Source organism: Syngnathoides biaculeatus, chromosome 21 (assembly GCF_019802595.1).
Source record: "Syngnathoides biaculeatus isolate LvHL_M chromosome 21, ASM1980259v1, whole genome shotgun sequence".
In the NCBI taxonomy this organism is placed as follows: domain Eukaryota; kingdom Metazoa; phylum Chordata; class Actinopteri; order Syngnathiformes; family Syngnathidae; genus Syngnathoides; species Syngnathoides biaculeatus.
The window spans coordinates 4055608-4080273 of record NC_084660.1 but is presented as its reverse complement, the minus strand read 5'-3'; the positions used below and the strand labels follow the sequence as shown (position 1 = coordinate 4080273).

General features: G+C 51.5%; 4 protein-coding genes across 15 annotated transcripts; 2 read left to right on the top strand and 2 right to left on the bottom strand.

Annotated features, from left to right (window-relative positions):
- Nucleotides 1-45: 45 nt before the first annotated feature.
- Nucleotides 46-12480, bottom strand: eml3 (EMAP like 3). Of its 5 annotated transcripts, none has more exons than XM_061809020.1 (24): nt 12342-12480; nt 8976-9152; nt 8793-8898; nt 7940-8365; nt 6959-7126; nt 6845-6873; nt 6554-6589; nt 5856-5976; nt 5623-5772; nt 5455-5524; nt 4580-4690; nt 4381-4476; nt 3381-3515; nt 3129-3267; nt 2875-3026; nt 2533-2658; nt 2260-2391; nt 2133-2200; nt 1980-2068; nt 1805-1902; nt 1540-1627; nt 835-933; nt 554-684; nt 46-335 (listed from the first exon to the last, which is right to left on the bottom strand). In XM_061809020.1, exons 1-24 carry the CDS (start codon nt 12355-12357, stop codon nt 156-158), a joined length of 2943 nt encoding a protein of 980 aa, XP_061665004.1. In that variant the 5' UTR covers nt 12358-12480; the 3' UTR covers nt 46-155. The 5 variants fall into 5 exon arrangements, with proteins under 5 accessions (XP_061665004.1, XP_061665003.1, XP_061665006.1 ...); XM_061809019.1 differs by lacking the exon at nt 12342-12480 and adding an exon at nt 10862-11144; XM_061809022.1 differs by lacking the exon at nt 12342-12480 and adding an exon at nt 10862-11141 and having other exon boundaries at nt 6959-7069.
- Nucleotides 11483-14724, top strand: ecsit (ECSIT signaling integrator). Its single transcript, XM_061809033.1, has 6 exons — nt 11483-11550; nt 12349-12824; nt 12890-13113; nt 13294-13500; nt 13699-13807; nt 13879-14724. The coding sequence occupies exons 1-6, from the start codon at nt 11540-11542 to the stop codon at nt 14106-14108; spliced, it is 1257 nt and encodes a 418-aa protein (XP_061665017.1). The 5' UTR covers nt 11483-11539; the 3' UTR covers nt 14109-14724.
- si:dkey-28a3.2 (uncharacterized) lies at nt 14334-21679 on the bottom strand. 4 transcript variants are annotated; one of them, XM_061809027.1, is made up of 6 exons: nt 21659-21679; nt 16364-18134; nt 15545-15988; nt 15259-15317; nt 14870-15193; nt 14334-14581 (listed from the first exon to the last, which is right to left on the bottom strand). In XM_061809027.1, exons 2-6 carry the CDS (start codon nt 18014-18016, stop codon nt 14572-14574), a joined length of 2490 nt encoding a protein of 829 aa, XP_061665011.1. In that variant the 5' UTR covers nt 18017-18134; nt 21659-21679; the 3' UTR covers nt 14334-14571. The 4 variants fall into 4 exon arrangements, with proteins under 4 accessions (XP_061665011.1, XP_061665010.1, XP_061665008.1 ...); XM_061809026.1 differs by lacking the exon at nt 21659-21679 and adding an exon at nt 19839-19968; XM_061809024.1 differs by lacking the exon at nt 21659-21679 and adding an exon at nt 19081-19417.
- zfta (zinc finger translocation associated) lies at nt 20195-24603 on the top strand. 5 transcript variants are annotated; one of them, XM_061809032.1, is made up of 7 exons: nt 20195-20364; nt 20892-21425; nt 21513-21872; nt 22241-22642; nt 23073-23368; nt 23889-23977; nt 24067-24603. In XM_061809032.1, the coding sequence occupies exons 1-6, from the start codon at nt 20202-20204 to the stop codon at nt 23949-23951; spliced, it is 1818 nt and encodes a 605-aa protein (XP_061665016.1). In that variant the 5' UTR covers nt 20195-20201; the 3' UTR covers nt 23952-23977; nt 24067-24603. The 5 variants fall into 5 exon arrangements, with proteins under 5 accessions (XP_061665016.1, XP_061665015.1, XP_061665013.1 ...); XM_061809031.1 differs by having other exon boundaries at nt 23889-24603; XM_061809029.1 differs by lacking the exons at nt 23889-23977; nt 24067-24603 and having other exon boundaries at nt 21534-21872; nt 23073-23882.
- The last annotated feature ends 63 nt before the right edge of the window (nt 24604-24666 follow it).

The following is a 24666-nucleotide window of genomic DNA, read 5'->3' as shown; positions in this document are numbered from 1 at the left end:
CGTTCTACACCTCAAAGAAATAAAAACAACAACAACAACAAAACGCAGGAATGTTCTCCAAATATCATTGAAAAAAGGATCACATTTGGTACTCAGAAGACAAAATAGTCCAGGCGATAAATTCTGTCTGGCAACCGTCTATAGTCCGTCGCCTCCTAGGTGGGGAGCGCGGGGGCGGGTTCGGGAGAGCCGGCGGCGGCAGTGCCCCCTCGCACCACCCGCCACTGGAGGATGCACGCGTCCTTGCCGCCCATGGAAAGCAGGTGCGAGTCGCTGTGGGTGAAGCGCACGTTGGTGACGTGGCTGCCGTGGCCCTCGTACCTGCGGCTGGGCGCCTAAGGAGGAGCAAAAACGCAGACAAACACTCACACAAACACATATTGAAAATTGAAAAGACAGAATGCTTTTCACAGCTCCCAAAATAAATTTTGAACTGAAAGCGTCGGCGAAGCGGAAGTTACTCAGGCACCTTCCGTCAACCCGAAAACAGGTTTTGTCACCGCAAAGTGCTCGAACAATATTTGCCAGAGCAACAGACGGCGAGGCGCCGCACCTTGGGTTTGGGGCAGGGGTACTGGAAGAGGTGAACTTTGCAGAAATCGTCGGCCACCGCCACCACGCTCTCGCTGTGGGAGCGGCACAGCGCGTTGATGTCGGTGCCGTCGGAGCCCTCCAGCCACACGCCTGCGCGAAAACTCCCATTAATTAACTCCCCCGCGTGCTTGAAAGACATTTGAAAACGGTTTGGAATTGCCTGCTTGCGTCACAAGATGGCAGCAAAGCATTTGAATCCCATAATTTTCTTTTTTTTTTAATTTTTTTTGCCGTCCTCACCCATGACGTGGAAGCCCAGCACACACGTGTAGGAGGCCCACTCGCGGTCTTTGCTCTCAAAGCGATTCCTCAAGAGTTTGCAGCCCCCAGCAATGTCCCCTGGCGGAAGAGAGAACAATGTGCATTGTTGCCACTCGCAAGCCTTAAAAAGTCCATATTTGTCCTCTCAAAATATTTTCACCCCCATGTTTTTCTTCAAAAGTAATCTAATTCAACACAAAGCCTTTTTTTTAATTGAATCACCGGTGTCAAACTCAAGGCCCGGGGGGCAGATCCGGCCCGCCACATGATTTTATGTGGCCCGCAAAAGGCAAATCATGTATATCAACTTCCATGATTTTTGTGATAATCTGTAACAAAGTCTCAAATTCTCACATCATAGCTGATAAAGTTGAGACATTGCAAGCATTTTTGTGTCACCAAACATGAATGATAGGTGAAAAACCCATTACGCTTGATTTCTGATTCAAAACTAGTTCATAAATGTCATTTGTAAATATGACGAGGCGAAACATTTTCATGAAATTGTAATTACAATGTGGCCCGCAGACAAAAATGAGTTTGACACCCCTGAATTGAAAGAATGGCAACTGCAACGTCTGCCATCTAGTGGAAGAACATTTCATTGTTCTGGCAAAAAAAAAGGATGCATTATTTGTTATCAATACAAAGTATGCTTTTTTTTTTTAAAGTGTGTTCACTTACAATAGAGAATTTCATAGTCGCCGGAATTTGACATGATGTACTTCCCGTCTTTGGACCAATCCAAGTGAGTTATGAAACTGGAGTGGCCCTGTGAGGACATATAAACGTAAATGGTCCCTTCCATCACTTTGCACTTATCCAGTACGCCGGGCCGATACACGGCCGTTGCCGAGATGCCGAAAATCAAACGCTCGGCACACTTGTCGCTCGGCGTGGATGTTAATCGGGATCTGTAACAGTCGCGGTGGACGGGGGGGTGTCTCACGTTGCATTTCCCAAAGCGAGAGTAACGGCGTCCACCTTCCGTCACATTATAGATGTAGATGAAGTTGTCGTGGGACCCCACCGCGAGACAGCAGCCGTCTGAGAACACGGATGGAGGGCCGTCGTGACGCCGAAAGAGGATTTGGCCCCGGGAGGGGCTCGGCGCCGCGTACTACCTGGAGAGTATCTCATGACTGAAAGCTGCTCATTGCCGTCCACCGACTCGGAGACGACCTCCGCGGTCAGCAGGTCCAAGACCACCCACCTGTTAAAAAGTCGTTTTTTTTGCTGAACATGATTCACGGCGCTGTTCGCGCGTAATGGAGTACCTTCCTGTGCTGAGGCCGACCGAAACCACCGATCCGTTCGGGCAGAAGTCGGCGCACAACCCGTACTCCTACGGGAAAAGGCCGTGAACCTTTGGCGAGCGGAAGATCCCGAGCGGTCGGCTCCTACCTCCAGGGTGACGGACCAGGTGAGCGTGTGCTGGCCGGTTTCCCACAAGCACACCTGCCTGTCGTGGCCACAGGAGAGGAAGCTGTCGACATGCGGGTGCGTCGCCAGCCCCCACATTTCGTCCACGTGACCCTGAGAGAAGGCACAAAAAAAAAAAAAAAAAAAAAAGGTGCAACCGGCCGAGACTCGGCATATCCCATTTCACTGGCCGGACTTCGGAAAATGTAAAAATTAACGCCGCTTTTGTGTCTTGAGAGTCCGGCGCAAACTTACTTGCACGACGGCCACAAAGCCATTGGAGAAGGTGCCTCTGAGGATGGCGTTTCTCGTTGTACCAACCAACACTTCGTCTTCGGCCATCGCCACAACGGTGCGCACTGCCCCAAATTTCTCAGGAATCTGGAGCCGTGAAACATGACAACGCGGCGGGGCAAATTACACATCGCCGAGAGTGGAAATGACTCAACCGTGAAAAAATGCCATCAGCGGGACCACTGAAAAAGAACACAAAAGCTCGTCCGACCTTTGCCGAGAAATATTTTCACCCAAGGCTTTCGGACGGCACCGCGTATGTAAACGTTGGGGGGGGGGGGCGCAGATGCGCTTGTGGTTCACCTCACACTCTTGCTCGGGGGCCAGGTCGGCACTCCAGCGGATGACCTTGCGGTCTTTGCTTCCCCCGCTGAGCAGCGCGCCGCCCTGCAGCGTGCACAAGGTGAACACGCTGCCCTCGTGTGCTTTGGTCTGGCGCATGATCTGGAAGGTCTCTGGAGAAGAAATGAAACATTTACAAAGAAAAATAAAGACTTTTTTTTTGGGGGGGGGGTACACGGGGAAATCGGCGCTATGCGGTCCGACGCATTCTCTACCTTTGGCTCCTTTGCCGAGAGTTCTGATATCCGCGGCGGACCTCCCCCATGTCAGGATGTTCCCCTCGGAATCCCCGCTCAGAACTTCACCCGTCAGGCTGAACGCAAAACACTGGATAAACTTGGGCTTCTTGTATTTCTGGGAAAAAAAAAAAAGAAACAAAAAAATTTGAAATTGGCGGCAGATATCGTTTTTTTCCAAATGTGGGGAGTGAAAGTGACGTGCAGGATGTCGGCTCCGGCGAGACTTACGCCGAAGATGCCTTGCTTCTTGGTGAACTGCCCCGCGGTGAAAGTCCAGAAGTACACGTGCGATTTACCGCAGGTGATGATGTTGCTGCTGTCGCTGGGGTGGAAGTCCACAGCCAGCACCGTCTCGTTGGTGCTCTTCAAAACACAAAATAGACAGGACAAATGGAACAGCCCATAAAGCGCACGGTAAAGCCTCGGTTTTCGAACGTCCCGTTTTCAAACAAAAATTTTGAGATTTTTTTCTGCTTCTGTTTTCGACCGAAAGTTGGTACTCAACTGACCCACCCAGGATGCATTTTGTTATTGTCTATTTGAACGCCACCTGAAAATATATTAAAAAAAAAAAAAAAAAAATAGAAATGACATACCGCGTGTGGCGCAATCAATGCACTTTTGTTATTCTGTATAACGCAGCCTCTGTACACATTTATGATCAGGAAAAGCTAAAAAAAATGCTTTCAAAAGCCTAATTTTTTAAAATTTCTTTTTCCATTCATTATAACGGAAACCATCGATTCGGTTTTCGAGCCGTTTTCTGGAACGGATTGTGTTCGAGAACCGAGGCATCACTGTATTTTTTTTCCCCCTTGAAGATATCACGAAAAACCAAGAAATTTCAAATCGATCCACCCCCCCCCAGAATGCTCGTCATTTTTTGTTGGGCGGTGCGTCATGACATTTTTCAAATGAGCAAGACGGCGGCTGGGTCCTCAAGTTACAAGTTTAAAACCGTAACGTGACTGAGCACGAAAGCACCTTGGTAGGCTGCCATTGCTTGTTGGGCCAAAGAACACCTAAATGGTCTTGGCTGAGATCTCTGGCAGATGTTTTTCACCATGTAGCAAGATTTAAGTAGAAAGAACCCCCCCCCGGCAAAAAAGAAACCCCATTCGTGAGAGTGCTGTAAAGCTGCTCCTGTAATTATCTTGTTCCTCTTGGACAAACGTGCGGAAAGTGCTTGCGAATTTTGTGCGACTTTTTACTCTCTCTCTTTTTTTACCTTGACCTCAGCTTGCTTGCTATCTCTGGCCCAGTCCCACACAGACAACATGTGCTCGTTGGACTCATCAATCACGCACAGGAACGCGCCAGAGTCCTGAAAGCAAGCACACGCATTTCGTCCGGCGGGGGAATAAATTACAGAGAACATTTTCACCGACTCTCGTTCGAGATCGTGCAATATATTTGTACACAACCACCATTGTGGAAAACGCAAGCGATCCCACTCCTCTCTGGAAAGTTCCGAGTCCGATGTGTTGCAGGGTGACCAAAGTGCCCGAGTCCCAAATATGCACGCAAGGCTGCAGGGGCTGCCAAAACAGTCACAGGTACAACAATCGCCATTCAAATGGTCTGAAAGGAGCATTGGGAACATTTCCTCAAAAATGGAAGGCATCGATCATTTGCTTTTGGACGTATAGCACCAGATTTGTCTGTCACGCGTATTTGCCGAGTTGCGGATTTCGAGGAAGCCGTTGCCCGTCGCCCCAATTTGCAACATCTCTGCTCAGACCACCTCTTACGCAGAAATATTGCTACGGCAGACAATATTCCGTCGCCGTCTTGGTGCCAAGGAACTACATTGAAGTGAGTGGAGCACCTTCATTGAGTCCGGCCACAGCCTTGTCTAATTGCCGCCATCTTGTGGCAACTGAACCCGGTTACATTTTGGGAAGGGAGCCAAACCAAACTTCCAGGTCACGTAAACCTGAGCGCTGAAAATCAAAAATAGAACTGATTTGCAATTTTTTTTTTTTTTGGGGGGGGGGGGGGGACAGAGTACCAAGAGAGGAACTGTGGTACTGCATGCGCAAGTCTGGTGTGGCGGAGAAATATGTTAGAAAAGTACGGGACGTGGATGAGGGGAGCAGAACAGCGGTGAGGTGTGCCGTTGGTGCGTCAGAAGAATTTTAGCTGGAAGTGGGACTGCATCAGGGATCCGCGCTGAGCCCCTTCCTGTTTGCAGTAGTAATGGGTAGACTTAAAGAGCCTTAACTTGATTTGCTGTCATTTCCACATACAAATGATCATCACGGAAGGCAAAGTCAATTTCTTTTGCGACTGCGCACACCACCTTGCCGTCTTTGTCCACGCTGGCCGTCTGTCCGGATGCTATTCGCACTTTGTCAGGATGTAGCGTCAGACTGAAGGGGAAAAAAAAAAACACAAAATGGATCATCAGAGTTGCACCTTTCTTCGTGCGAGGTAAAAGTCGCCACTGGGAAACGAGGTGTGCACCGACCAGCGAACGCAGTCCGTGTGCCTGCGATAGTGGCGCTGCGTGCGCTTGCTGATGTGGTAGAGGACCACCACGCAGGCGATGAAGTAGACCGCCTCGCCCGTCGGGAGGAAGTACAGGTTGGCCCGGCAGTCTCGCCCCCGGTAGCCGTAGCTGTCGCGGCGGGGTCAAGGGCGATGGATCTCTGGCGTGCCTTAACGGCCGGCGGCTTGGCAAAAAAAAAAAAAAAAGGATACACCCAGTCCAGCTCCAGCCGCTCGGGGGGCAGCTCCATCTTCAGGTCTTCGTAATTTTGGATGTTGGCGGGGATGTACATGGTGATGGGACGGCCCCGGATGAACATTTTGATCGACTGCCCTGGAAAACAACAGAGTGGCGGTTAAATCACGGGTCAGGTGCACCGGCCCCGGGGTTGGGGGATCACATCCATTTTTTTCCAAGCAGAATTTTGTAGATATTTCATGCTTGGATGATTTATTTTTTTTTTTTTTGTGGGTAAGTTCAAATGTGTTTACATTTGATTTGAAATCTGTTTCAAGTGGCGGCACGGTGGAATTTGCATGTTCTCCCTGTGCCTGCCTGGGTTTTCTCCGGGTGGGCACTCCAGTTTCCTCCCACATCCCAAAAACATGCAACGTTAATTGGACGCTCTAAATTGCCCTGTCGGTGTGATTGTGAGTGCGACTGTTTGTCTCCATGTGCCCTGCGATTGGCCAGCAACCAGTTCAGGGTGTACCCCGCCTCATGCCCGTTGACAGCTCCAGCACTCCCCGTGACCCTCGGGAGGATAAGCGGCGAAGAAATGGACGGATGTGTTTAAAGTACATCGGGAGGGCAAAACTATTTTAAAAAAGTACTCCGTGTCTGCATCACAGTCAAGATTGAGTTGATGACAGCCGCTGATCGGGAGCGTGTTGCTCGCAGCTCTGCTTACCTTGACTGTAAGTTCCTCTCCTGGAGCCAGGGGATCCTGTGTGCGACAATTCAAGGGGACAGATTATGGAAAACACAAGTCTTTGGGTTCTTAAAGAAAAAAAACTTTGAACCCAGGCATGTATTCTGTACTTTGTTTCGGGTATGTTTGTTGAATTGATCCCTCAGTGGATTTGCACAATTTCGAAATGATACGACATCCTAATTTATTGCACATTATATCATGCACCCCTCAGCTACGGCTCGCGGTCCCTGGACTTCGGCTTCCGAACCGCTCATTCAGATGCTTCACCTGCGATTGCGACAAGCTCCTTGGCGCGACTGCGAACAAAAGAAGAAACGTGGGATGAATGGACGCACTGAGCAGAGTGGACGACGACGGAGGACAAGCGCGAGCGCGTCTCACTTCTCGAAGCTCGGGGAGTGGTTGAGGAGGGTGGCCGAGGACGCCGCTTTCTTATCCAGACGCTTGACTTGCCCCTTCAGGTTTGCCAATTTCTCGCTGTTCCGTCGCACCCTGAAGACGACGAGGGAGTGTTTGGGTAGTGCAGTGCACGTGGAAACTGTACAGGGTCTTATTATTTTTGAAAAAAAAAAAAAAAAATCAACTGTTATTATATTTAGTTTTGTTCTAGTGTAAAAATAAATAAATAATAACGGACTCCATTTTGGAATTGTAAAAAAAAAAAAAAAAAAAAGTCAAGTGTTGGGAATACTTTCCAGCGGCTCTGTGAATATTCAAACGTGGTGGTTTAAAAAAAAAAAAAAAAAAAAAAAATCACAATCTGCAGGCCACACTGTCAAGCGGCCTGAGAAGCAGGAAGTGAAAACCAACTGCCAACACTCCTCTCCGAACATTAGCGGGGGGAGGGGGGTGGGAATAAATAAAAAAAAAAAATTGAAAAAAAAATTTCCGGTATGTGCGAACAATCGACGAGCGAAATCAACAAACCGCAACAAGGAAGGAAAAGCATGCACGCACATGCCGGCTGAAATAAAAGGCAGCAGCGTCTTGACACGCTCCGAGACAAAATCCTACAAAGAGTGAAAAGGCGGCACGAGATCATTGATTTGTCGTGGAAAACCTGAAAAACGATGAAGGAAGGCTGTCGCTGTACGACACGCTCGCACAGCTGGACGCCGCCGAGGTAAACAAATGCAAATGCAGCCTCAATTGGCATTAGGAAAAAGTTGCCCACCCTCCCCGGCAAGAACTAAAACGTTTGAGAACCAGCGGCGTAAACGCCCCGATGAGACTTTTTTTCCCCCGGGCTGGAATATGTACACTAACTTGGAAGCGTCACCAGTTTTCCAGCGCCTCGTCCCACTCGGCGGTCGCACGCGTTGGGGTGGACGACATTGACAGATTTGCGACGAGCTCACTCACAGAGGTTTCTGCGGTCCTTGCCGGACCGTGGAGGCGGCGCTCGATGTTGGGCCGAGGTTCTGATTGGGAGGCGCGCCGGCGTCAGCGTCTTCCGGGGAACGACTTCCACCCCGGACGCCGACGACGGCGCCGCCCTCTGCGGGTTCCTCCGCTGGCGCGGTCCAACTCGGCTCCTTTTCCTGCTCCGCCGCTTCTTCATCATCCTCCAGGTCGTCGTCGTCTTCCTCCATGCTCGGGGCCCGGCGCAGCTTGGCCCGAGGATGGAGGGCGTCGTCCAGGTGCGGACCCGCGTTCGGCTCAGGATCCCAGCCGGCCTCGCTCGCCCGCGTCTGGGTGGACCGGTCCGCCGTCGCCGGTCTCGGTTCCGCTGACGTCGAGCGCGCCGTGGGGCCGTTTGTGCCGGCCGTGACGCTTTGCGGCGATCGACTGGACACAAAAGTGGAGGCAAAATGCGATCAAAGCTTGAAAAACCCCCGATGAATGGATGCCTCTAAACGATGATCCGAAAAAAAACTTCGATTCGATTTTTTTTTTTTTTTTTTTTTTTTAAAGCAGATGCCAATTCCAATCGCTGACAGAGTCTTGTTTTTCTTTTCCTTACAACAATAAATATGAACGACTTTGTTCTTGGTATGAACTTTTAACTTTACAAATAAGAGAGAAATCGACAAAGGTCTGCCTTTTTTTTAATTATTATTATTTGTGTGCTTTGAATGCAATTACTGATTTTTGTCTATTTGAAAAAAAGGCTAATTAATATCAGGCCAGCTGATTAAAGAGTTGAATTCCAATGAAGTGATTTTTCCTCATATAGATTCCCCAAAAAATAAAACTTGGTCTGAAAGGCCAGTACCTGGAACCACGCTGAAGGACTCCGTCATCGAGACCGAAACTGGAGGAAAGCTTTGCGTTCTCGTGGCAGCACACTTGGTCGATGAGTCCGGCACAAGCGGGATTTACTAAAAGCGACAGACACTCGCGCAGGTCAGATCGAGTCCATCCGGTCGGGCCCCCGGGGGAAGAGGCTCGGGCAAACCTGCGATGAGCTGCTGCTTCAGGACGGCGAGGAGCCGATCGTGGAGGCGGAGCCGGCGCAGCGCGTCCGCCAGCGAGGCCTTGAGCAGCGTGATCTCGTCCTCCTGCGCCTGAACGCGCGTTTCCATCCCCGACGCCCGGTCGGTGGATTCCACGCTGCCGTCCGCTGACGCCTCATCTGAGGACAAAGCGAGCGACGGCGTGAGTCGGACCAGATCGAGGCCAAAGTGGTGTTCAAAAGCTGCTGAGGCAGAATGAAAGCCGATCTGGAGCATGCCTATTTTCACCCCGATTCGGGTACCCCCCCAACCCTTACGTAAGAGAGTCATCAATCTCCCAGGTGGTAACAGAAGGCCCCAAAAATCCAACTTTTGCTTTTGACGTGGAGGCGCAGGCCAGGAACAGGAAGTTGAAGTTCCGGTTCCTAAGACCGCATTTTTTTCTCGATTATTGCTCAATTCGCCCTCAGGTGACTCACGCACCAGCGACAAATGCGACCCGCGACCACGAGCTGACATTTTGCCTCGAGCGCACCCGCGCTATCTGATTTTTCTTCAGCAGTTTCCTCCCAGGAAAGGACGCGAAAAGCTGCACCGCAAGCCGCTCCGAACTCTTTGCGGGATTCGCTATTGGCAGCCGTCTTTCCGCTTGGCGGCCGACTCGGGAGTTTTATTATCTTTTTTTTTTTTCTGCGGCACTTCCTGTTTGGAAAGGAAGGCGTTCAGAAAAACAGTACAGCGCGCGGGTCGACGTCTGTGGCCCGCAGCCTGACCTTGGGGGGTAAAAACCAGAGGTTGCAAAAGTGCGAGAAGTACAGAAAAGAAAAACGATGAAGTAACAATAAGCATATACAGACTCTCAAATGTAGCACAGTACAGCCCTGGTCTGGAGATCCTAATTTATGGGAGAATTCCAGCCGCCAGTGGGAGGTTCCGGAATGACGACGTCGTGCCGGCTTGACCGTCAAACTGGTTAAATGCCGTCACCCTCCTTTTGAGTACGTCAAACGTAAAGAGAATCATGCAGACAGGACGGGACGGGACCAGAACCATGGCCGGTAAATATATGCTAGCTTTCCATTTTCAGGGTCACTGGCTGCGCAATCCGGACTGAAATATTGCTTTCGCACATTAGCCTCCTACGATGTGGAATTGAAATGAAATGCTCGTACTAACTACTTAAAAAAATAATAATATCTTCATTCATTGAAGGAGCCTCGCAAGCAGCTGACTCAAACACGCACAGCCAGTCAATGGCGTGATTGTGGCTTCAAAGAACCACTCCAGCAGTTCTATGGTTCGATACAAAAACGACTTCAACATAGTTCCTTTGTACTAAAAGGCCACAAATTGGTGGCAAGCACTACTTTTGTCTGAAGGAAGTTCTTCAACTCATTTCAACATAGTTCCTCGGGATCCAGGTGCCACAAGATAGTGGCAAAGCACAATTGTCCTCTAATTGACCTCCCTCAACTGACATCAACATAGTTCCTTGACAGATTTCACTATAAGATTCATGGGACCTTTTTCTAACAGTTAGAAACGGCATTTTACATTGAGTAAGTTTTCTTTCCCTATTAAAATTGATGTAGTGATCCGTGACAAATATGCAGATAAAAAAAAAATGAAATGAGGAAGTTGGCAAGTACTATTTTTTTTTCCCACGACACTGTATGTACACGTCAATTGGCCCAATGGCTACAAAACCGCGCTTGCAAATTCGGTTTTAATGAACGACAAGAAAAGTTTTGATTTAAAACACGCACACACACACTCAACTCGGCAAACTAGCTAGCATCTGCTCTGCTTCCACGCCCACGCACTGATACGCACATGTTCACTCAAGAAGTTTCCACAAGCTCATACCGACAAACGCGCGAGAACTCACCCAGGCTGTTTGTCGCGGACTCCATTCTCTCTGTGTGTGTGTGTGTGTGTGTTTTTTTTTTAAACTGTATAAATATATTTTTTTTATGACGCGTGTCGTCGCGAGTCCCGAGGCGAGCCAAAAGAAGTGCGCTTCGTGCCCATGTTGGCCGAGGGCAGTGTCGCCAAGTTGCCACGGAAGCCGAGAGCTTTGCAGCCAACGTCGTCTAACTTGTGGACGCTATCATGTCGACGATCTGCACGGTTCGCACAAGTATTCGTCACTTGTAATTCGCTTCTGTGTTCTGATACGCCTCGTTTTTAATTTGGTTCGGGGCTGTTTGTCGCCACCGGGTGGAGGCTTCGTAGAACTGGACTTGTTCGTGCAGTTTCTGCGTCCTGCACACATTTTAATATAATGAAGAAGAAAAAAAATCATCATTCGTCATTCATTTGCGTAATAAAAATAGTTAATTTTCCTTCCCCTGTTTTTTTCTTCATCATTCTTCGTAGCACTATGAGGAAATGTGGAGAAATGAATCTAACGGTTCAAAATTAGGCCAATCACGCCCACGCATTGTGGCATTTTAATGCAATACGTGTGATGACGTAGTAAATTAGTTTTAGCTTTTCCAGGTGCTACTTTTTTCCCCACTATCACGTCACATCACGATGAAACGGAATATATGGAACCAATTTCATGACAACACGGTATTTTCGTCTAATTAATAATTAGCTATGAAATATTAATAACTAGCGGCACGGTTCCGAGAACCAGGGTTCCTTTCCGGCCCTGCCCGTGTGGAGTTAGCATCCTCGTGAGGATAAGCGGCTCCTATAATGGATGGATGGTAAATAACTGGTAGATAAACTTGTCAACAACAACGTCACAAGAACGGAACTAACATCGACGTTCTTGTTGTCACGGCGGGCGGCATTTTTGAGTGGAATCCCGGAAGTAGGTCGGCGTTTCTACACGGGTAACACTCGTGAAGAGCAACCTGGAAGGGACGGTGAGTGGGGAAAGAAATTTCTTTCATAAACACATCAATGTTAAACGTCGAGAAAAATTACCTTTTAGCCTGTATACTTGTGACAATACACATGATATACCATTTGAGTAGATCGTCATATCTTTAGTGTTTTACTCCTTAAATGAATGCTGTATTTCAAATTATTGTAAGGCGGCGTAACCTTATGCTTGCACTACTAGGACACTGCACTTTATTGTAGAAAAAATGGAACAAGTTACTTAAAAAAAAAAATCAGCTGTTTTGTCCTTAAGTGCTGCGTGTTGTCAAGGTGAAAATGATTATTTTACTGTAATTGTACTGTAAGTTTTTAAAAAAAAAAAAAAAAAAACGGGGTAAAGATAAGAGTCCGCACTTTTCCCATCCACACATTTTCCAAGCCGCTTATCCTCACAAGGGTAATGTATTAATATAGTGTGCGACCACACACAGCATGTGTAATGGACTTGGAACTGTAATGTGCTTTCTTACACGCCAGTTGCGTCATGAAGTGTACACGATGTCTGCTGCGCCTGCTGGGTCAGTCCGCCCGCCCCACTTTGCCACGCAGTCCGCAGCACGTCGACGTCTTTGTACAGGCGGTGAGGCGTTTCCGCGGCAACAAAGGCGGTCCCGTCCCCGCGGAGTTTGTGGGCGAGGACCCCGGCAAGAGGTCCGTGGTCGCGGGCGACCCGTTCGCCACAGAGCACAAAAACAAGGCCTCGTTCGCGGAAGCGCTGGAAGTGTTCACCAAGGCTGACGTGAGGCGGCGGGGCCACGTGGAGTTCATCTACGCCGCGCTCAAGAAGATGCCCGAGTTCGGCGTGCAGCGGGACGTGGGGGTCTACAACCGGCTGCTGGACGTCTTTCCCAAGGAGGTGTTCGTGCCCAGGAACTTCATTCAGCGCATGTTCAACCACTATCCCCGTCAGCAGGAGTGCGCGGTGCAGTTACTGGAACAGATGGAGAACTACGGTGCGCGTCACAGTTTTGCGGCGCGTTCAAAACCGACCCGCTGACTTCACTTTCCTTTTCGTCAGGTGTCATGCCCAACGTGGAAACCAAGGTCCTGCTGGTGCGGATTTTCGGTGAGAAGGGCCACCCCGTCAGGAAGTATCAGCGCATCATGTACTGGTTCCCGAAGTTCAAACACGCCAACCCCTTCCCCGTCCCGCATCGGCTGCCCGAAGACCCCGTGGAACTGGCCCGCTTCAGCCTGAAGCGCATCGCCAACGACCTGGACGCCAAAGTCACCGTTTATCAGGTGCTTCGGCCGATCCGTCCAATGGAAACATTTAGTTTGGGGGAGGAAAAAAAATAATAATAATCATACAGCTACAAAGGAACTGCATGGCACAGATTATGACCGTACTAAATATTTGAATAGCAGGGTACTAAATATTCACGTATTGGTTCAAAATTTTGATCATCATCTTCTTACCAGACGCCTCGCACAGACGTCACGGAGAGCGGAGACCAGATCACGCTGCCCCACGTGGTCGGCATCCAGAGCCCCGACCAGATGCGGCTCCTCGGCAAGCACGACCCGAACAGGCCCGTGTTTGTGGAGGGCCCCTTTCCGCTGTGGCTGAGACGGACCTGCGTGCATTACTACGTCCTCCGGGCCGAACCCGCGCCGCCCGGCGCCAAGGTGGGCGTGAGCCGGGACCTGCTCTAAATTGGCCAAGGTTGAGAACAGATAAAAATTTGCCAAACGGAGCCACAAATTCTGCACGGAATTAAAAAAATCGGCCTGAAAAAAAAAAAAGGCTCGTAATTGCCACAAGGTGGCAGCAAAGTAACTTTTTGATTGCTTTGTGATTTTTTTTCTTTTTTTTTTTTATTGTAGGTGGAGGAGCCCTATGATCCAGCCGAGCGGTGTTTTCACTACCCTCTGCAACTAGATCTAGACTTAGATCGGGACTTTGGGGACATGGAGACCTTCGATGTTGAAGACTGTAAGATAATCCTTAAAAAAAAAAAAAAATTTAAACATCTTCACTTACTTCATGGTGTGTGTTTTCCCCAGTGGATGAAGGTCCAGTATTTGGCATGTGCATGACCAGCCGCGGGGACCAGGTCACCCTCAACCGGTGGATCTCGGGCCTGCAGGAGAGCAACCCCGTCCTGGGTCACGTCGCCACCGTGTTCCGCCTGCAAGCCGGCCCCAGCGAGCTCCAGGCGGAGACCCGGAGAGATGAGTTGCCGCCCGAGGAACCCGAGGAAGAGGCGACGGAGGCCAGGAGGAGAAAGAACTGACTTGTGGCCGTAGAACTCTCCAAGCCGCCCATTTTCAATCACGCTTGACCCGATCCCAGCTGACTCTTGGCCGGACCATTTTAAGAGTTTTCTGCGATCCTAACGTTGTAGACTTGGGAGCAGGAGAAAATCCACACAAGGCGGCCAGAGCCGAGACTCAAACCCTGGACCTAGTTATGCTTCAAAAGCTTTTCCTATTGCGGCAAAAGAAGAACCAAATGAGCCCAAAGGTAAACAAGATTTAATTGTGTGTGTAAGTGTGTGTGTGTGTGTGGGGGGGGGGGGGGCATTTAAAAATGTTCCTGTTTAAACCAGCAAACAAGCGACAAGTCCACTTTGAGAGGCTCGAACGTCTCGCTCCGTCTTCCGAGTGCGCTACAGTCGTCGACTGCGGATGGCTCGTCGTCATTACGGGAGAGGAAGTTCCGATTTCAAACGCGTGCACAAGTTTGGTCTTCAGTTCCTACACGTTTCTGTGGAAACAAGCGCGGGGACTTTATTGATATGGCTCTTGCGCAATAGCACCATGTACTGTAAACATGAAACGGTTCATGTATCTAGCGAGTATCAAGAGTGTAGATTGAAATGAACAATAAATTGTCCTCAGTGAATCAAGCGCCTGCTGTTTTTGCTCATTTCCTTGCACTGTCCTGCCTCTTTTGTGGGAATTCACCCGAGACCCGTTGAAAGGTTTTGCACACAATCATTTGGAACACAGTGTGAAGTCACACGGCGTGATGAGTTCGCCGTCGCGTTCCTACCTGCCCGTGCCGCCGCGCTGCTGAAGCTGCCTGGCGAAGAAGCGCTCCCGGCGCGACACCTGCTCGTCCCAGGCGTCCAGGATGCGGCGGCGCTCGGCGGGCTCCAGGGCGCGGGTGTGCGGGTGGGCCTCGTCGATGTGCGCCGCCGCGCCCTCCGGGCTGTGCGAGTGCTGTAGCTCGCCGCACGCCACGCACACCAGCAGCTGGTTGACGGGGTCGTAGTCCATGAGGTACAAGTTCCTCCACGTGGCGTCGGACACGGGGCCTTCCTCGTCGTCGACGGCGCCGCCGTAGTGACAGTGGGGCCTGGCGTCCGCTGAATTGCTGCGGGGGAAAATAAAAAATGAGAACACCACCGAAGAACAAACTGAAGGCCTCAAGTTTCTTACCTGATGAGAGATTCTGATGCCTCACTCAAAGGGTTGCAAGTCGCACGCTGGCAAAGATCCTGTGCGGTGGTTGGAGACAAAAGATAAAAAAGTCAATATAGTGGTGCTGCAACATGGATGCTTTCAACATTTAAATGTATTAAAACACATAATACAACATACTTCAACACATGTTGAATCGACCTTCTGCCATCTCGTGGAAACGCATTAGTGATTGCTGTTGCTATGGTGACCCCAGATGGCCTACTTCAGCAGCCTATATTAGCAAGCAGACCAGATTTTGTACCTTCGCGTGCAGGTCCGGAACAGGCAGCACGCGGGACCCTCTCCTCGGGGCGATCCCCTTCTCGCCCACGGCCTTCCTGGCTCTCTGCTCCTTCTTTTTGATCCTCCAGTACTCCCGCTTTCTCTTCAGGGAGTCGTCGTCGTCGCCGGCGCAACACCCGGGAGGCCCCGTGGCGTTGAGCGGCGGCCGGGACGACCAGAACTGTTTCGAGGGAGCGGCGCGCACGGGTCGAGCGGGGGGCAAGATGGGGTGCAGGTTGATGCTGGAAAGCGGGTTGTCGGGGGGTTTCAGAGCAGGGAGGGCCGGGTCCAAGTCTGCAGATTCATGAAGACCCAAAGGCCCGCGGATGGCGGGAATACTGCCGCCCGGAGACAAGGAAGGCTTGGGGAGGAGCTTCGGCGGAGCCTTCGCCGCATTTATCGAGCGTGCGGCGAGAGTCGGAGTCTACGGGAAAAAAAAAAAAACACACAAACGGATGACTTCAAAATGAAAGAAGAAAAGCAAAGACCACCGAATATGTGCTGCTCAGGGCATAAAGGGAGAAAAAAAAAAAAAAAAAAAACCCCTGACCTCAACACTATTGAGATTGGACGGGAGAACGGTTGAGGTGAGCGACCGATTGATTAATTATCCCATTCCGAGACTTCCGTGAACGGAACCCTCGAGAGGGGCCGGCTTGTGAAAGCTATTTTTTGCTGCCTCGCTGTGTGAAATTCCGGAAAAGACAGGAACAGGGACGCGCACGCCCCAAATAACGGAGGCGTTGTAGAGTGTTGGAGTGCTCAAGCAAGGCAATGTGTAAGAAAGATCTGGCGTCACCTGGCCGCCCCTTGGGTGAAGACGGCCGGCGGCGCCGCCGCCGCCACCCTCGCCCCGCCTTTCCTTCAGCCGGGCCCTCTGCTGCCTCTTCATCAGCTTCCAGTACTCCCGCTTCTTCTGCAGGCAGGTCGCCGCAGCGGGCCGACGACAGGGCGTCGCTTGGCGGTCCGGAGCTCGGGCGACCGGGGCCGCCTCCGTCCCGCCGGGCTCCTCTTTCACCTTCATCCCGATGTCGGGTTCTTGGCCTTTGCAGTCGGTCACCGTGCTCAGAGACTCCTCCAGGAGCTTTTTCATGGAGGCAACGGCCAGCAGAGTGGTCACCTGGCAATCTGCGGCTGGAGACGGGTCGGGTTCGGGCTTGAGCGCTAGAGGTTTGAGGTCTGGACAAATGGGCTGCTCCGGGACGGGGTTTAGGTCAGGCTCCTGTTTGATGGCGTTAGTCGGACTGTTATGGTTCAGGAGAGGCGCTTGGTGCGCCGAAGCCGGTCTCGGGTCCTTGCTCCTTTGGTCCGGTAAGGCGGGTCTGGCCTCGGCGACCCCTTGCTTGAGCCGGGCTGCGCGTGCCGCCCTCTGTTGCCGCTTCATCACCCTCCAGTACTCGCGCTTCTTGGCCACGCGGTCTTCCTTGGGCAACGCTTGATCCGAAACGAGCATTTTCATGACGCAGCTGGCCTGGCCAGGCCGGGCGGTTGGGTTGGGAAAACCGGACTTGCGTGGGCTCTGAGGACGAACGAGGGTGAGGTGACTAAAAGGTTGGACGGGGTTGGTCTTTGTGCTTCTGGCGGAAGCTCTTTGGTGGACTTTGTTCCCAGACCCCCCGAGCCCATGTTTCCCCGTGCTGCCAATGAAGGGACCCGTCCGGGGAGGACCCGCAAACACCATCCTGTCCTCTTTGACAAAGCCTCCGATTGTCTCCGGGTCGACCGCGAACGCCCGGGCCCTCCTCATCTCCTCCAGGATGTTCTGGTAGCGTCGGACTCGGCGCATAAGGCAGTCCTTCTCCTTGAGCCGGGCTTTCGCCTCCATCGACATTTTGGCCCGCTGCTCCCGCTTTTTAACGCGCCAATACTCCCTCTGTTTGGCTAAGATCTGCTCCGGAGTGTCCTTGATGTCCATCGGGGGGATTCTTCTGATATTAAACGCCGAGGGCGTGGACAGGGCTTTGACCTTTAGGTGTCTTTGAGCTTCCAAAATTCTCCCCCAGGGCGCTCTGCACCGAGGGAGGTTCGAGGGAGGAACAAAATCCTGAGGTAGTCTTGCCGATTTTCTCTGCATCTGTGCGGATTTGTGCGAAGTCTGCCTTTGCGTTCGGCCGCCTCTCCGGTCGGCGTCACGAAGGAGAAAATGAGCAGACGCCGTTATCACCGGTGCGGCTTTCTCCCTGGTTTTGCCGAGCCTCGCCGCCATCTTGGCCCGCTGCGCTCGCTTTTTGAGCCTCCATTGCTCCCGACGACGGGCCACTTGCTCTTCGTCGGACTCGGGCGCGTGGGCGTTCCCGGTTGGAGATGCGGGTTCGGCCCTGATCGGCGTGAAGACCCGCGTCCGGCCGCTATTGGTCATCGTCCCGACAGTCCGGGTGGCTTTCGCCGAGAGCGCAGGGGTGGCGTCATCCAACTCGAAGGCCGCGGCAGGTACGCTTTTGACCGTCGGCATCCTACTGCTGGCCCGCGAGGTCTCGTTCCGTAGATTCCTTCATTCCTTCCACCTGGAAGGTTTTCTTGTCGTGTGCGGACCTGAGCTCGTGTCAGTATCACGCAAAGAGTTGCGTGTCCTACAAAACAGAGAGCAGATCACGCATGAGCTAACGACATCTTGTGCGGGAAAATGCTAATCGTACACTTGAGGAATCTGCGGTACGAGTACCACTAGAGGTGCAGGTAGTCACTCAAGCAATACACGAAAGAGTCAAGAAATTCAATCAAATAACACTTTACATTTAAAACATGATATATAATTCGACAAAATGAAGCATTTTGCAATAGTTACTTACTGCTCAAAACACTACACTAAGTACAGTTCAGTTGTATTTAACTTTCAAAGTATCATACATTTGCATTTACCAGTTGTTCGTTTTTTAAAACTTTTACTGGTAAACTAAAATGATAAAATTTGTCTGTGTGAAATAATAAAAAGAAATGAAGGTTGTGCAAAAAAGTCAAAAATAAAAATAAAAAAAGTGCGCATGTTTAAAAAACTCAATGTATCTGTGCGAAAAAAAATAACTAGGATATAAGCAAGAAAAGTACATGACGTGAGGAAAAAAAGTAGAAATGAAAACCTATACAAGTTATGAAAATGCTTGCGAATAAGAAAATGAAGGAATTACAAAAGAAACATTTAAAAGACTGTGGGCAGTATATTTCTTTTTTTTTTGGGGGGGGGGGGACGCCGTACTGTCTCTTTAAATATGTAGTCCCGGTGACACGATCGCTTTAAATGCCCCCCATATAGCTTTCAACACGCCAATTCCGCCCACCGACCGTCAATCTTTTCCCTTTCGGACACGTTTAGGGCGTCGGGGTGGGGGTGTGGGCGACGCCAGACGACTGCCGTGGGCAGCGGCGAGCGGCGAGCTGCCACGCGGGGCCCCGGCCGTCGATCGAGGCCCTCGGTCGAGGCAACTGACCGCGTCTCAACCGTGGACATCTTGTCTTCGTCGCTCGGGCGGCGGAACGGAGAAAGGAGGAAGCGGAGTGAAAGCATGCACGCTCGTTTACCTTTGCCACTGAGCAACTTTAGTCTTTTTTTTGGTTTGTTTGTTTTGCGCCGGGGGTGGGTTTCGTTTTTCTTTCGTTATTTGTTTTTTTTTTTTAGGAGGACGGCGAGCTCGGGCGGGACTCACTCCGCGGTTAGCCAGCAGTCAACTGGCTGCCTTGACAACGCGCGCCAGGACCCGGATGTTGTTGGACCGATTTACGGCACGTTTTTGTCTGTTTGTGGAAAACAAAAAGAGAGAAAAAAAAAAATATTCGAAAGATGTGTGCGTGTGAATGAGTAAAAATGTATGCTTGAAATAAACGAAGCAAAAAGGGGAAAAAAATAACAACTTACTACTCCAAAAAAGATTGTGTACAAAAATAAAAAACTTGAAAAGAATTTTAAAAGGTGAATTATCTTAATGCATCTTATTCTAGCCCTTCACCCCACGCTGGAATTGACTTATTGTGTTTCTGTATGTTTAATAAAATGATAAAAACTTTGAGATAATATATATTTCACGTGCTGATCAGTTATTTGGCATGCCTGCTCTTCCTTGCTCTGTTTTTTTATTTTTATTTTGGAGACTATCGGAACAGTTAATTGAATAATAATGCAATCATAATAGAGACCACATCCAATCTTCCAAAAACAAGGAAATACACATTTACACATGACATAAACAAGCCTCGTACAGGAATAAATACAATGCGCTTCCCATTTGATTGTGTTCCTTTGCAACATTAATATGGCTACTATTTGATCAAATTAGTCTTACGGTAAGGAGTAATGACGGTCCAGTAACGCGTGACAACGTCACGAGCGGTCGTGGGCTCTCGTCGACGCGAGTACTGTCTCTTTAAATTTACCCAGGAGCCCCTTAAGGAGCCCCAGGGGCCCCTCGTCCGGCTCCCCACCCTCAAGACAAGCAAGACTCTCCAAAATACGCCACTGGAGGCCCACGCGGCGCGCCTTTGCTTTTTCTTGCTTTTTCCCACGGAACGTTTCGAATCTATGAAAAGTTAACTTGTCAAGGCTTGAGGGGGTCGCGCGCACGAGCTCCCCCCCATGCGATGCCGGATGAGTGTCGCGAACGTGCTCGTGCGCGCGTAACACGTCCCGTAACCGGAGCGAGCGTGGGATGGACGCCGCGGAGCTGCGGCGCGCCGAGCGCCGGGCTCAGCCGGAGCCCGAGCCCGAGCCGCCGCTCTCATTAACTGGACGCGGCGAGGTGGAGGAAGAGGAGGAGGAGGAGGAAGAGGAGGGTGAGGATGAGGCGGCCCCCGGCCATAGCGACTCGGGAGGTAAGGTTACGCTTTAAAAAAAAAAAAAACAATAAATATTCGAAATCAAAAGAAAAAAGGTGGGCTTTGCATGCGCGCGTGGCTGTCAAATCCGCGGCCATTGTCAGTGGGACAATAACAGGACGGCTTGGCCCCTCTGTCGGTTTGGGCTCCTGTAAACAAAGGCTCAACAGCACCGTACGCGGACGCCATCGTGCGGAGGGTCGAGGCACTGCAGCCTACCTAAAAAAAAAACCCACCCCCGCCCTCTCCAAAAAAATAAACACCTGAGCTAACCAGTTAGCCTAGCACGAAGGCTCATTCAATCCCGAAAATGTGGTTCTGACGGTGCCGATCCCAGCTGAGTTCGGGTCAGCTCAACGGCGACCCCTTGAGAAAAGCAGAGGGACGGCTGACCGTCTCGACCTGAATGAGCGCCGACCGGTCTAAGGGTGTACTCGAGGAGGAGCAAAACCCCTGACTGCAACCCCACCGAGAACACAAACCAAATATTGCGACTTGAGCCCAAGTGTGTGTTTTCTCTTCAGCCGAGGACGGGCTCGCCAACGGCCACGTCGCCGAAGAAGAGCCCGCGGCGGGCTCGGCGGCGTCGGCCGGATGCGAGGGCGCCACCAGCTACTGGAGCATCAGCGAGGGTCCGGACCACCCTCTGATCCTCTCCCCGGTCCCGGGACCGTCCGGACGTAAACCCCGGGCGCGGCGGGCCTCGCGGCCCGGCCTGAGTCGCATCCCCGGCCGCGACCACCGACGCTACTACCACGAGTACTGGCGCAGCGAGTACCTGATGGACTTCGACCCGCTCCGGCACGGCATGATCTGCATGGTGTGCGGCAGCTCGCTGGCCACCCTCAAGCTGAGCACCATCAAGCGCCACATCCGCCAGAAGCACCCCGACTCGCTGCTTTGGAGCGCCGCCGACAAGGAGGTGATCCGCTCCGGCTGGGAGAGCCACCTGAGCCTCGGGGGAGGTCAGGGGTCTTACGGCGGAGCCCGAGGCGCCGGGACCCCGCCCCAGGGGGCGGACGAGTCGGGGCTTTCGGGCTTTCCCGCCCCTGCTGTTGGTGAGCCCGTCTGATTATTTTGCTTTGAAGAACCAAACATTTACTCGACATTTTCAAACATGTAGTTGTTTCACGTCCCACCGCTAGCGTTTTGTCCGCGTCCCCCAGAAGCGACCGAAGAGCCGGCGCCGTCGTCGCACAGGCCGGACCGCTCGCCCGCGGCAGAGGCGGACGACGCCACCCGCCCCCGGGAGGCGGCGGTCCGGCCTTGCGCGCGCGCGTTGGAGCGCTACCTGAACGCCTCGCTGCACGCCTGGTTCCGCCAGGAGTTCCTGATGGAGTACGAGGCGGAGGCGGGCCGGCTGCTGTGCATGGTGTGCGGCGGGCGGCCGCCCTCGCTGCACTTGGACCACATCAAGAACCACGTGCTGGAGCGGCACCCGGACTCGCTGGTCTACAGCTCCGAGGAGAAGCACCGCGTGCTGCAGGCCTGGGCTCAAACTCACGGTGAGCGTCGCAACGTCCTCATCAAGTAACAGTTTTTTGTACTAGTAATGTTTCCCCGCTAATGCTGTCCACAAATATATGTATGACATTTCTGTGCACTAGTAGCACAACTTCCTGACTGTAGGAATTTTGTCCCACGACTATCACAATAGTAGTTCTATTGGCAGATTCACAACATTTTTTTTTTGTTTGTTTTTAAACCCCCAGTGGAGTGAGGCACAAGTGCACTACTAAACTAAAACTAGTACTGCTGTCGATTCCCGAGTAGTACCAAACGCGACCAATAGTGTGCGACACATGGCTTCGACAGTAGATGGAAGTTTACCGGTACAGTATTCTAAACCGTGTTCTCCTATTGGCCGCGACAGACGAGTCGGAGAACTCCATCCAATCAGAAGCAAATTCCAAAGACGGCAGCTCGTCGTCGCGGGACGCGCGTCCCATCGACAAGGACGGCGATGGCGGCGCGTGGCGGAAGCGGGACCCGCGGGCCGGCGCCGCCCGCCCCTTGCGCCTGGACTATCTGGTGGCGTACGGGCCCCGGGGCCGCTCCGTGTACTGCATGGTGTGCTCCCGGGTCGTGCGCGGGAGCAGAGTCCGCAGCTTCCGCCAGCACATCCGCCAATGCCATCCCGAGACGGAGGCCCTCAGCAGGGAAGAGCGGGAAGCCGTGGCGGCGGCCTGGTCCAAAGGCCGCGGCGCCCAAGATGGTGAGCCAAACATCTTCGGAGCGCTGAGAGCGCTTAGCGCGAAAGGAGTCGTCGTCGCAGGTGCTTCATTTTGCCTGTAACTCGGTTGTTAGACAAACAAAAAAAATTCAAAATTCAAAGCATTTTTCGCATTGGAATTATGATGCATTAAATGCAGAATTTGAGGGGGAATTATAGACAAGTGCCGCCGGGATTTGAATTTGAAATTCAAATGTTAAATTCCATAATTCAGTCTGAAATTCAATTTTAGACAGCGAATGATTGAATTTAACATTTCAAATTCAAATCCACGCTAACATTTCAATTTCATCTTGATTTCAAATTCAAATCCCGGTGGCACTCGTCTACACTCATAGAATAAAATGATTCTATTTCGGAGCCAAAGTGTGAAAAAAAAAAAAAAAAAAAGCTTTTTTTTTTTTTTTTTTCAATGTTTGGAAGCACAAAAACGACTTCCCTGTGTCTCGCTGGTGACTTCCTGGATTTGCAGAAATCAGCACAAGTGACGCCAGCGTCCTCAATAGCTGCGGCGGCCCAAATGAGGACAGCTCCCCTGACATCAAAGAGCCGGTGAAACAAGAGGAAGAGGAGGAGGACGAGGAGGAGGAAGTAGGAGGAGTCAAGGACACGGCCAAGGACGCTACCCCACGCCACGGCCACTACCCGGGCAAGGACCAGCGGCGGAACTACCAGGTGCGCTGGCGCACGGACTTCCTGATGGACTACGACTGCCGGCGGCACGGCCTCATCTGCATGGTGTGCGGCGCGGCGCTGGCCACGCTCAAGGTGAGCACCATCAAGCGCCACATCCAGCAGGTGCACGCCCACTCGCTGCGCTACGGCGCCGACGAGAGGCGCCGCGCCGCGCTGGCCTACGACAGCGCCGCCGCCGGGCGCTTCGTCCACGCCGACGATTGCTCGCTTGCCTGGGATCACGCGGGCGCCGACACGGGGCCCTCACATGCGCCCTGAGACGTGGCCGAGCGGGACGGCGTACGGGGAGTCAATAGTTCAGGGGTCCGTGTGGGGGGCGACCTCCGGAGATTAAAAGCCACGTGAGGAATGCGCCGCCTCTGCAAAGTAGTCACACAAATTCACTTTTTGTGACTGAATTATTCCAAAATGGAATTCAGGATATTTTTGCCCACAAACGCATGCACCTAACCTACCAACTTGTCACGACATGAAAAAAAAATATGTCTTTGGTTGTTGCTAATTTATTAAAAATAACTATTCACAGCCATTAGAAGTTAGAGCCGTATTCTAAAATGAAATAAAATACGCATCCCCCCCCCCCCTTCCGCAGCAATCACATGTGGAATGTTCCTCCACACATTCACTTTGGTGTCAAGGAAAAATGTCGGAGTGAGTGGAGGAGCTTCATCTAGCGCTCTTGTGAGTTTTGCCATTCCGGACCGGACCAATCCATTTCCTGCTTCATTTACGATTGGCATTGATGAAACAAATCATTTTCACGTCACCAGACCAAGTCGACCTTCAAAAACTGAGCAACGGTACCTTGATGTTCTCGGAGAAGACTTTCCACGCGCCCTGTCAGCACCCCGAGGGCGGAGCCGCCTGCCACAAAACGCGCCCGCGAGCGCTTGCCGGGATGGAATTCCCGAGTGACATCGTGAGAATTTTGGAAGGCGTTCCGTCTTCCCAGCCTGGAAAATCTCAGGGATTGCACATTTTATCAAGCGAGAATGTTGGCTGTGGGTTGGGGGGGGGGGGGGGGATTAGAAAGAAAATGTGCACACAAAAAAAAAACTGCACTTTGGTCATGTTCGAAGAATTATTTTCCAGACAATGGCACTTCACGAAAGGACAAACAGGAAGTGATGTCATAGGCCCGTTTCATTGGTCCACACGCAGCACTTAATTCTTTTGCAATGAGTTGTCGCCATGTTTGTTGCTACTTGTGCCCAACTTTCATGCAATAAATGGATGCTTGTTTTTTTTTTCCCCCCCGCTTCGGAACTCTCAATCCCACAAAAGTACGTTAGTTGGGCTCGTCGTTTTCGAGCGATGCCGGCCTCACCCACAACGCGTTTCTGTGAAAATTGACTTGTTTTGCATGGTTG

Excerpts from the sequence above, each read along its gene's own strand:
- zfta (XM_061809028.1), top strand. The coding sequence starts at position 20,202 with ATGGACGCCGCGGAGCTGCGGCGCGCCGAGCGCCGGGCTCAGCCGGAG. Across the intron at positions 20,365-20,891 it reads CGGCCATAGCGACTCGGGAG|CCGAGGACGGGCTCGCCAAC; the intron begins GTAAGGTTACGC and ends TTTTCTCTTCAG. Across the intron at positions 22,643-23,072 it reads GAAAGGAGTCGTCGTCGCAG|AAATCAGCACAAGTGACGCC; the intron begins GTGCTTCATTTT and ends CTGGATTTGCAG.
- eml3 (XM_061809019.1), bottom strand. The coding sequence starts at position 10,886 with ATGGAGTCCGCGACAAACAGCCTGG. Across the intron at positions 6,874-6,958 it reads CACTCCCCGAGCTTCGAGAA|TCGCGCCAAGGAGCTTGTCG; the intron begins GTGAGACGCGCT and ends TTTTGTTCGCAG. Across the intron at positions 6,590-6,844 it reads GGAGCTTGTCGCAATCGCAG|GATCCCCTGGCTCCAGGAGA; the intron begins GTGAAGCATCTG and ends TGTCGCACACAG.
- si:dkey-28a3.2 (XM_061809027.1), bottom strand. The coding sequence starts at position 18,016 with ATGCCGACGGTCAAAAGCGTACCTGCCGCGGCCTTCGAGTTGGATGAC. Across the intron at positions 15,989-16,363 it reads TTCACCCAAGGGGCGGCCAG|ACTCCGACTCTCGCCGCACG; the intron begins GTGACGCCAGAT and ends TTTTTCCCGTAG. Across the intron at positions 15,318-15,544 it reads TTCCGGACCTGCACGCGAAG|GATCTTTGCCAGCGTGCGAC; the intron begins GTACAAAATCTG and ends ACCACCGCACAG.
- ecsit (XM_061809033.1), top strand. Across the intron at positions 13,114-13,293 it reads CCAAAGTCACCGTTTATCAG|ACGCCTCGCACAGACGTCAC; the intron begins GTGCTTCGGCCG and ends TCTTCTTACCAG. Across the intron at positions 13,501-13,698 it reads CCGCGCCGCCCGGCGCCAAG|GTGGAGGAGCCCTATGATCC; the intron begins GTGGGCGTGAGC and ends TTTTTATTGTAG.